This window comes from Eucalyptus grandis, chromosome 9 (assembly GCF_016545825.1).
Source record: "Eucalyptus grandis isolate ANBG69807.140 chromosome 9, ASM1654582v1, whole genome shotgun sequence".
In the NCBI taxonomy this organism is placed as follows: domain Eukaryota; kingdom Viridiplantae; phylum Streptophyta; class Magnoliopsida; order Myrtales; family Myrtaceae; genus Eucalyptus; species Eucalyptus grandis.
In genome coordinates this window covers 15,678,123-15,688,986 of record NC_052620.1, presented here as the reverse complement: position 1 = coordinate 15,688,986, position 10,864 = coordinate 15,678,123, and the positions used below count along the sequence as shown (strand labels likewise).

The window sequence follows — 10,864 nt, the reverse complement described above, 5'->3', positions numbered from 1 at the left end:
ACAAACAAATATTCATCGGTTTTAGAAGTCATATATTTATCACGATCGAACTTAAGCTCAATAGAGTTAGCTCGGCCACCAAGAATCTTCAAGATATAGCCGAGATTAGCTCTTCAACGATCTGAATTGAAATCACAAGTCAAAAGTGAAAATTAGACTGAATCAAGCTTAAGTCAATCTACAAATGATGCTCAGAAGGAAAAGAGATGATCGGCAAGAATCTAGCTAGGATCGGAGGGACTCTGGCCAAGGACAGCTCGGGGATGGATTAGCAAGTGGCCTCGCAAACTCATTAATGTCATGAAGCCAGCTTTTATATTTGGTAATTCTTGATGATTTGTGGCGGGCAAATGGATTTTGCGGAGTGATTTTTTATTTTTAAACTTTGTGAATTTTAATTAATTTATTTTTGGGTAAAAAAAAAACCTTCGTAATCAATAAAGTTTATTGATTATTTAAATGGATATTGACACCATATTCACCTAACTGTGCTTCAACTTGTTGATGTGCTACCTTTGCAAATTATTAAGACAACTTGCTATATCAACTCTCTCGTCTTAAAGTTTATGTATCATCCATGATCTCAGTTGTTATCTCCAAAAAGCCACAATTGACCACCCATATATTATTTCTGCAGGTTAAGAAGCCTCACACCCCTTTATTGAAGGTATGAGTTCTTCCTTCATGTGTGCTGTCTGCTGTTTGCTTGGCCATGTCACATCATGTCATTCTACGGTAGTTGCATGTGTGAGAGCCTACATAACACAATGTTAATATGGTGGGAAAAGATGTGGTTCTGGCTGTACATATTGTTCTGGTCTTTTTTCTTATTAACAAAGACTAATGGTACCATGTCATGTTGCTTGGTAGTATTTTTCAGGCTATTGATTGTACTAGTGGTCTTGATAGCTTTCAGGGATCTAATGCTCCATTGCATTAGGGCGAGACCTATTATAGACATTCTTTTAGAAAAAGCTCATTTACTCTCTGGAGTCCAGAACTTTGAACAGTAGGTTTTAGTTTCTTTTTCTTTCCTTCTCATTTGTTCCCTTCAACGTGCATCATCAGGACCTTGGGCAGTCTTTATGACCTTTTTTTTTTTTTTGGCCTTTCCTCATTGTCATTCTTCTACCTTTTAATTTATCTTTTGATTTTGGGGATTTTTTAATTAATTTGCTTTAAAGGGGGCAATCCTACCCCCTGTACAGTGGAGGCCATTAACAATGATGATGATGATCATAGCTGTCAATCACATCCGACTGATCTTGAAAAGAATGACTGGAAAAAACAGAATGTAGTATTAATAGAGAATTCTGAAAATATTTACTTTTTACTGTTGTAAATATAAATATTCATCTCTGAGAAAATCAAAACATTTGTGCAATCACTTTCTAAGATGTCTTTAGTTGCCAATTAAAAGATATAGCTGTCCAGCACTATAAAGAGAAGTGGCAGCAAGTAGGCTTACGGCAGATTGCAGAACTGATAGCTATGTGATCGGCTTCCTGTAGTGCAGTATTTCCTCTTCCCTTATGGTACATGGCTCATTTTCTAGGGTGTCATCTGGCTAAGCGCATGAGACATGGACTTGGTTCCCGTGAAAATTGTTTAGATCAATTTTCGTAATCCTCATTTAGCTTCCTTAGTGTTTTGCAAAGGTGTGGATGGCAACCATGTTAGGCCTCTGATGGCAGATTGCACTGAAGAAGAGATTGGATTGTGTGTTTTCCATTCATGATGGATAACGAGAATAAATCTTTATGCATTTGATAGAGCAATAGAAGAAGAAAATAAAAACACAGTGACCTATTTTTCCCTGGCCTAGGAAATTTCTGCTGCTGGTTTTCAATAATTTCTTTTCTTGGTAACTGCAGCCAAAGGCTTATGCTGACAATTTCAAGTGGAAGGGCCCGGCGCCAAACTGAGGAACATTGATCTTTCAGTTCGCCCCTACTTTGGTTCATATTGAAGAGAGGTTCCATCACAAGCTGTCATCTTCTTTGTTGTGTCTGGGACATAGTCCAGACTTCAAACTCCATTGTTCTTTGTCGTGTACCGGATGTATTGTTGCTCCATGATGATAGCTCAGTGGTTATAATAATTGGCTAGAGAATGGTTCTTTTTTGCCTTCCTACTATCTCAATGATGAGATTATGTTTTGTTCACAAATTTAATTAAGGTCACACTCTACATTTCTGTTCATAAAGCTGTAGAAAAGCTGCAAAATTCCTGTAATTAGTGAAACCATTCTCGATGCATGTCAGCACAACTGCTATAGACATAGATGACCCTAGATGCTTGAAGAGCATGAAGTGTGAAGCGACAAGATTGTGGAGGCCATGAAAAGAAGTTTTCTGGTATAAGTACGTACCGTCAGAAGCCGAACTATTGTCTGTTTGATAAGGAATTGGCTTTGCTGTGAATTTGGAGTGGACTTTTCACGAGATCACAGTATTAACAAATGGGGAAAAGAGGGCACATTTTATGTCTTTTGGGACCTTGTTAATGGAACCACGATTAACTTTTGTTCTTATTTGAATAGCCTGAGTAGCTTAGATTTGTGACACTAGTTAATTAAAATTGCGTATAGACCTCTTGCATTTTCACCTGTTTAACTCTGCCTCCTATATTCTTAGACTCGCTTTGCCTCTTAGAACAAATTTGCATGAGCAGGACTAGTTGAAATTTCATTTAGTAAAGGTACCCGTGAAACTTTAAGCTCAGATCACTCACAGAGCTTGATTCTAAACCCTAACCTCTCCCTGCCAGCACCTACCACTGCGAGAATCCATTCCTAGTGCCTCCAACGTTGCCGGAGTAGGCGCAAAATCGCCATCGCCTCCTTGCTCCTCTCCCTTTTCTATCTCTTGATTGAGGTTCGTGACACAAATGTCCAGATTAGGGTTGCTTGTCTTCAATTTGGATCATATGGCAGGTTCCAATCATTGCTAAACTCCGATCTGCCTACAGTGGTTAACAGCCTCCCCAATTTTGGCGATAGTCTGTAGAAAGGAGAAAGAGAGAGAGAGAGAGAGAGAGAGAGATAGGTTTCGGGTGGTCAACGCAGACGGTTGGTGGCTTCGTCATTGCCATAGTTTGGGAAGAGATTTGGGAAAGAGATTGCTCATACTTACTAGATAATAGATGATTTCTACCCTGTAAAAGAAGATAGACCACAACTCAGGATATCTAAATTTAAGCGAAGTATTCAAACTTCTTGCTAGAGAAAATTTAGTTGTTTTGAGGATTACGTTTTTTTTATAATGTCATGTACAATATTCCCATTGGCATGTCTTACTATTTTTTGACTGAATATTTTACTTTGGTGAATTTGTCCATCCATTTACTTTTTCAATGACTTATATAAGTCGAAATTGTTCGAGATCTCACCCTAGTAAATTTCTGTCTGTCACTAAATGAAGTGGACATCTTATGAAGTCTTCCATCATGTCAGCGTCAACTTGTTAGTTATCAAATCCAAGTAATTGTCATAATTTGCTTGTAAATTCAACTGAATCGTACCATTTGAAGCCTCGTCACCCAGACCCATTTATCGCGAGCCACAATATCCAAAGGCGATTTAAAACTGATAGGTTGACCTTGTGTCGACCGTATAAAAAGAGGGTATCCATCATCTCTCTCTCTCTCTACTTCAATTCTATTTGTCTATTTTTCTCATTTTTAATGCAGCTTTATTTTTTTCTGTTAATATTATTACTTTAATTTCTTTGAAAAATTAAAAATGTAAGCACACGATAGAATACACTAGTACCTCATTTAGACCTTACGGTAAGGATCCCACAATTGTTACAAAATATGGATGAACATGGTTTTAGGGTAGAATTTGGAATTGAAGAATCCAAGTTCCAAAATATGCGAGGTGGGTTTCATGTTCCAAAAGTTGGTGAATCTATTTTTACGGATAGATTCCGAATTCTAGTTAGGTGGAACCTAAAATCTAAAACAAGTTTTTGTATTTTTATTTATTTATTTATGTTTTCGCATTATCCTACGTATTTTATGTTGTTCAATAATAAGTGTATAATTTGGAATTACTAGTTTGAGTCTTCATTTTATGAGTGAGACTTCTACTTTGTTAATATCTCATATTCTTTGCTTGTCTAAATATAAGTTATGGTCAGTAGATTGTAACAGTAAGTGATGATCGTTAAATGTGATGTCTCATTGATGCTATTCAATTGATAATACATGTGGAACTTGGATAAATCTTAGAATTGACTCAACAACAAATAGAGGATCATTTTTAGCCGGTAGATTTCAAGTTTCACTTGGAACCTATATTGCTCATCCTTACAACAAAATATTTGATTTAAGCCATGATTACTCAGTGACCATAAACAAAAAAACAAAAAAAGAGCCCTGACCACTTGTTTCACTAGTAGGCATACGAGCTCGTACTGTCAAAAGTTGGGAAGCTTGCTCATATAAGGGTAGCGGATGTCCAAAACATAAATTGACCCAAGGTTCATTAATATCTGGACCTGTTAAACGAGTGGATTGGATTGAAAATGATTTAATCAAATTGACCAATTTAATTCATTTTGACCCATTTTTATTTAATGCAAATCCAATGACATATACCCGATTTGACTCATATCGATTCATATTACTAAAAACTTCATATTTAACTCAATATGAGAAAACTCAACTAGAATGAGGTGAGAGTGCAGAATTGAGCGAGTGCGAGATTGAGTAAGAGTAAGAGTTATAGAGTTAAATAAGTCATGAAACCATTTATAGAGATGGATGAAGTCTAAATAAGTCATGAAACCATTTAACACCCATATTATCTTGGGTTTTATCATCCTAAGTTCATTTATAGACGAAAAAAAAATTAAATTCATTTATGACTCGTCTACTAAATATAACTAACATATATAACTGTTTAACCCATCAAATATGGCTCAAAAAATGAATCAGAGACTCATTTTGACAGCCTGATCTATTTTTTGAGCCATAGCTCAAATTTTGCAATCTCATGAAGTACATTTTAACCCATCCACCAGTGAGCCACAATGCACGACGGTGACATGGTCACATAGTCAATGTAGCCCCAATATTAACAAGGTCGAACAATCTTAAGCATAATCCCACTAAAAATTACGAAAGCTTGCTTGAAGTAGATCTAATTGATAATAGATTTGCATTGAGCTTTCCTGTTTAAGCTGAAATGGACCAGCTTCCTGTATCGTTGTATGTTTTAACATATAATTGTATGCGGTTGAATCGGATCAGTTCGATAAGTTTGCTAAGTACTGGAATATATTTAAAAGGCAATAATCACTTACGAATTCTTCAATATCTTTTCTGTTTTTACCTTCCCAGTAATTCAAATGACTATTCCAATGCAAATGAACTTCGTCAAGAGAAAACGTGGTGGATATATTGCTTTCATCATAGTGCTGAATGCACAGGTTAACCACTAGTAGTGATCAGCAAACCCGAATTCAAAGTGAAATTATAATGAATAAAATTTAATTAATTAACAATTAAGTTGTGCAATTGCTAATTACATTTACTGCCTAATAAGTCCATTACAAGTGGAGAAAATAGCTACAGAAGGATATAAGGACTCCGGTTTTGCCTCACAGCTGAAACATTTTGCTAATGGTGGAAACACAGCGATTTGAAAGGCTACATACCGGCTGAGCATCTTCATCCTATTACTACAGTAGACCTCCAGCAAGACAATATTCATTTAAGAACTGTAATTCCGCTCGTGTTGGGCGACAGCTTCTTCATGTAGTACTTAGAGTTGCGAGACAGATTGATCCTTTTCCTTCTCTTCTCCGGTATCTGATCAATGGAGCACTGCGAGAAGCCACGCCTCACAAACGTACGCATTGACAAGGACTGAAGTAGTTGCAATTAAATGAATAGTCAAAGCGCACAGTGGCTGGCAACTGTGGTTGACCAACGTGCACAAGTGTTTCCGCTGCAAGAGGTAAACATATTCATGTTTATGAGAACCAGGATTAGGAAATATACCAATCTGCAGTACGGGTTGTGAGCAAGAAAAGCCTCTCCAACCCAAGAGAGGATGCTTTCTTTTCAATATAATCTGCAAATGATGAACCATAATCAGTTGATACAGCAATCAATTAAATGGAGCAACAAAGAATCACCAAAAAACCAGTAGCACTTTATTTCTATGCAATTGACTTTCAATAACGAAGTTGAACACAATCAGCTTTTTCTACAGGCAAAAGAAAGGGCAATAGCGCTGTCTTAAGTCTATATTTTTGCTGGACATCAGATGTAACAGCAAGATGCAAAATATATATCATTGTATGCCATATATGCCAGACTTCATAAAATAGAGAATAGAAAGGATTTCAAAGTCTCAGACTTCAGCATAAGTGGGATATTCAGAAGGTTACATGCATTTTTAAGAGAAAAAAAAACCTGTAAATGACAAATTTCTTCCCACGTATCAATTTTATACTAGTAATGGTCGTTTGTACCTTTCATCCTTGAGAATGAGGGTAAGGATTGAAATACAGCAACCCCAGTTATGTAATCTTGGTATATGGAAACAAATCTTGGTATTCACATTAGTCCATCCTGATGTTTGGAACTTTGGCTTCAAAATGGATTTATTCTCATGTTCTGCACTTGCTTTGCCGATTGCAAAAGTTAATATTCCAGATTGCTCCATTTTATTATTGCTAACTCAAAATTATTGTTTCTGTAGACAAATTAATAACTAAATACTTAACTTAAAAGGAGCAGATCCCAAAAGGACACTCTTATTCAGAAGGCATCTAATTGCAAGTTCAACCCAATAGATTGCATTCTTAGATCGAGATTCTTAAGTTATGTAACAACAAATAATGCTGGAGCCATATGGTCAGAAGCAACTTCTTACCAAGTAATTTATCTCCCTGTCCTTGTCCACGGCAGTCAGGAGAAACTGCAATTGTGGCAACCTCCCCACGCTTCTCTTCAAAGAAAGGGAAAAGAGCAGCGCAAGCTATGATCTGACCCTCTCTCTCTACCACAATGAATGAATCCAATGCTTTGAGTAGCTATCCAAAATGTAAAGGCCAGAAGGATATATTGTCAACTTCAGATTGTGAAGTAAATAACTTAAAAGATTTATTCTCTTCAAAAAAGCATGTAGAAATCTCAACAGACAGCATGGAGGAAAATTGCAAGATTCAGCGATCAGAAGCCCAAAAAGGGAGGAGGCATAACCTCTTGATCAGTCCTCTTAACCAATGTGCCAGAGTCTTCCAGAGGTTTTATTATCTGTCTTATTCCAGAAAAGTCTGTTTCCCTCGCCATTCTGGTACCCTCATACAGATCACTGGAAAATAGATTAACAAAAATTAGCAACAAATGAGACGGCGTCAAGTATAAATCATGTCCCTTACAATGGTACAAGAAAATGTGTGATTTTCTATTTCAGCAGAATTAGGGAAGCATTCAATTACATTGATTACAGCCACATCGATCTATCATCCCAATGGTATCTGTTAAAAGGCTATACAGGGATATACACTCTTGTAACAAGATAGAAAAGGAGGAACAAAGAACGTGTGACAGTAGAATACCTAAACATTCACAAAATAACTTTTGATGATCAAACAGATGCCAATTGAGTAATTTCACTACTGTCACGGTCAGGATCTACAAACAAGGGATGCCCAGGGCAAAAAGTCAAGTCAATAACTCGGTAGATGGATGATCATGCGCTCAGAGGCCAACCATTATGCATCACTAACTTATTGACAGTACAACCTAAGCCCTTGCCCTAGTAAGGGTGAGGACAAGGGGATTTTAACCTTCACCTACTGCTGGTGGAATAAAAAGTTTGATCCCAGAAAATTAAATATGCAGGTATGAAGAGTATGAGCATAGTTCCATCATAGCGCCATGATAAGCAGAAGTAAAACACTGCTTCAACCTATTGAACAGCATATATACATCAACCGTTGGGACAGTAATTACAGTAATTTCACACCTACCTTCTGCTGTTGTGTTTTTAGACACGGTACTTTGTATACTCCAAAAACTTAACGTTAGCAAAGAAAAGAGTAAGAAAAAGAGTTCAATAAAAGCTAGGATGGATGTGGGGGGGGGTGGGGGCGGGGCGGTGGAGCAACAATGGGGAAGAGAGACACTTTTACCTTCCTTGCCATCAGTGAGAGCACCTTTTACATAACAAAGAGAAAAGCTAAATCCCACTACAGACATGTTCAACTTTGAGATTACAAAACCACCAATCACAGAGAACTGTTGTAGAGATTTGTTTTGATGTTTTTGAGAACAGCAGTAATGACATCCAGTTTCCTCACTGGTACTTGAAGTCTGGGGATCTAAAAGATCCCATAGTTTCTTTCCCAAGGCAAGGAAGAAAATGAGGAGAAAGAAGATTGGCAGAATTACTTCAGTGTAGAATTGTATTATTTTCACCTCTCGGCTCTTTTCTAAACAACAATGGAAGTTTTCCTCATTCACTGTTGCACTTACATCTTTCAAGTCATTGCATAACCTAAATCACACGCCATTTGAAAAGTTCAATGGTTAACCATTCTATAAAGCAACCTCACCCATCTCTTGATCAGAATTCTAGAAAACTATGACATGTCAAGATTTCACAGAGCTGATATATTTTGTAGTAAATTCTCTCCTCACAAAGCTACTATTAAACTGATAAGTGGCAAAATTCTGGAGCTTACTGAAACAAAGAACTATTGAAGTAGAGAATCCATACCTACCCACCATAGTACCAATTCCATCTCTCTGAAAGAGTTCCAGCAGCAAAGCTCCATCTAAGGTGCCATCCACCAAATGAACCCTCTGAACTCCACGCTGATTGAAAAGCGGGAAATAGAATCAATGGCAATAATGAGGAAATTATTGATACAGTGCTTATATTTTTTCAAACATTAGCATAAGCATGCAGGAAGAAGCAGTTCCAGGACCTGGCGGTTTGAAGATTAATTATGCGACAAGTGCTGAAAGTGCACTGGTGTGATAATATCAAATAAGTTCTACTGCATTATGTTAACACAAATGGACAATATATGTGGCAGAAGCAAATGATGGTTAAGTTGCACACTACCCAACAAGATGACCTTTGTCTTGTTCCTCCATCTGAACTATAATTTCTGATGATAGTATAATGCATTCTATAATTGATCAAAGATTCAATTTCTCCTGAGTTCATAGGCAGTTACCAAGAGATTATATTGGATTCAGTGTTTGCAATTTAAGTAACAAAACAAACAGAAAAGAAAATTGCATGGTATAACATACAGTGTTCGGCAGAATATGGTGGTGGATACTTGAGCAGCCATTCAGCAACCACTAATTTGTTCTGTTAGTCTTCACACGATTCTCCAGGAAAAACTGAATAGAAACCAAATGAACTGCAAAATGCCTAGACACAAACTTACGATGACAAAATTTATTGGTCTTCATGATTCACAAGTTCAAAGATTCCTGCATTACTACTCTTTTTTCTGCAGAACTAGTCTACAGCTCCTTCACCCAATATACAGTAGGTGAAAGTGAGTCCCACCCCAAGTTTGCAAGCCCCAGTTGACAACTTAACTGAGCTCACATAAAAAGTGATCAAAACCTGCCGACAGAAGCTGTGGTGGGACATGTCCCAAACATGATAATGTCGTGCACGGCACCAACGTGATAGAACTGTGCCACAAATATATGATGGGGCATGTCCAAACATGATTTTCTAGTTCGACAGTTAATTACTAGATAGAAAAAGTAAGAAGTTACCCTGCAAACCAAGCAGCAACAACCAACTCTGCCAGGTAATCGAACCGACTTTGATGTTCCAAACCTCCAATAGCAAAACTTGTTCACCTTCCCAAAGTCCATTTTCGTTGTCAAAACCAACACCGTTTTGAAAGGTAGCATTCCCTTTCTCAAGGAAACCCTTTCCATTATGTGAAGGAGTGAAACTACTTCCATTATACAGAGGAGCTGCTCCATTGCAGTTCTTGCCTCCAAGACAGGTGCCAAATGCATCACCTTGACTGACAGCTTCCACATAGTTAGCTGCTGTTTCACTTTGCTTAGCTCGTTTTCTAATCAACGTGTCTGCTTCATCAAGGGTTAAAAATCTGATAAGGCGTCCATTTTCATCGAGGATTTGACCATCTACGATACAAATAAGTTTTTCTGCACCAATAGCTAGAGCACAAGCTGTAGCGACTTCCTAAGTGCTGCATCGATTTAACAGGAGTTCATCAAACGACATTAAAAAATAAAGTATTAGAGATATGGACCACATATTAAGCACCTTATACATTAGTCTCCTTGTTTGTGAGAGTCAGGGAGATCCTATGTCTAAAGCATCATTCTTGAGATATTACAATGAATGGTCAGTCAGTATATGCATAAAACATTCAGCACACACTTACAATCTGTAGAAAGCTCCCTTAGCTTTGCTACACCGAGAAACAGGAAGAAGATAAGGATATGACCCAACTTTCCCCATAAGTTGCTAATCAGTTTAAAAATTAGTTCTGTCAACAAGTTGACTAAATGCTTGAATCTATGAAATTAACATTTCCATTCTCCAAATCATCCCCGCAATAACTGTTTAATCAGTTAATCAACTTTACAGAGGAAGAAACACATGGGTGTTGGAGACACCCAAACTGTGAAGTCTCATCTGTAGTAGGCCATAAATAAAATCTAAACAGAACAAATTTGAATGGAAAGTTACGTCCACAACAGTACATCTTAAACATCACCTTCATTTTGAAGACAACTGAAAGGGTATGGCAAGATGATCGCATAAGCAAAACAAGCTTTTAAGACGGGATAGGCATCAAAATCAATAATCCATACTTGCAATTCAGAACTT

At 37.3% G+C, this 10,864-nt stretch overlaps 1 protein-coding gene and 1 long non-coding RNA gene across 2 annotated transcripts; one reads left to right on the top strand and one right to left on the bottom strand.

The window, feature by feature from the left end:
• Positions 1–561: 561 nt before the first annotated feature.
• Positions 562–2,137, top strand: LOC120288313. Its single transcript, XR_005546649.1, has 2 exons — positions 562–667; positions 1,875–2,137. It is a non-coding gene; the product is annotated as an uncharacterized LOC120288313 (long non-coding RNA).
• A 3,462-nt stretch (positions 2,138–5,599) lies between these two features.
• On the bottom strand, positions 5,600–10,303 carry LOC120288424 (probable amino-acid acetyltransferase NAGS1, chloroplastic). The gene is given in 8 exon segments (XM_039302396.1): positions 5,600–6,082; positions 6,890–7,049; positions 7,219–7,330; positions 8,741–8,838; positions 9,769–9,779; positions 9,782–9,847; positions 9,850–10,210; positions 10,295–10,303. Coding segments are annotated over 8 exon segments (903 nt in total). The 3' UTR covers positions 5,600–5,996.
• Positions 10,304–10,864: the final 561 nt, after the last annotated feature.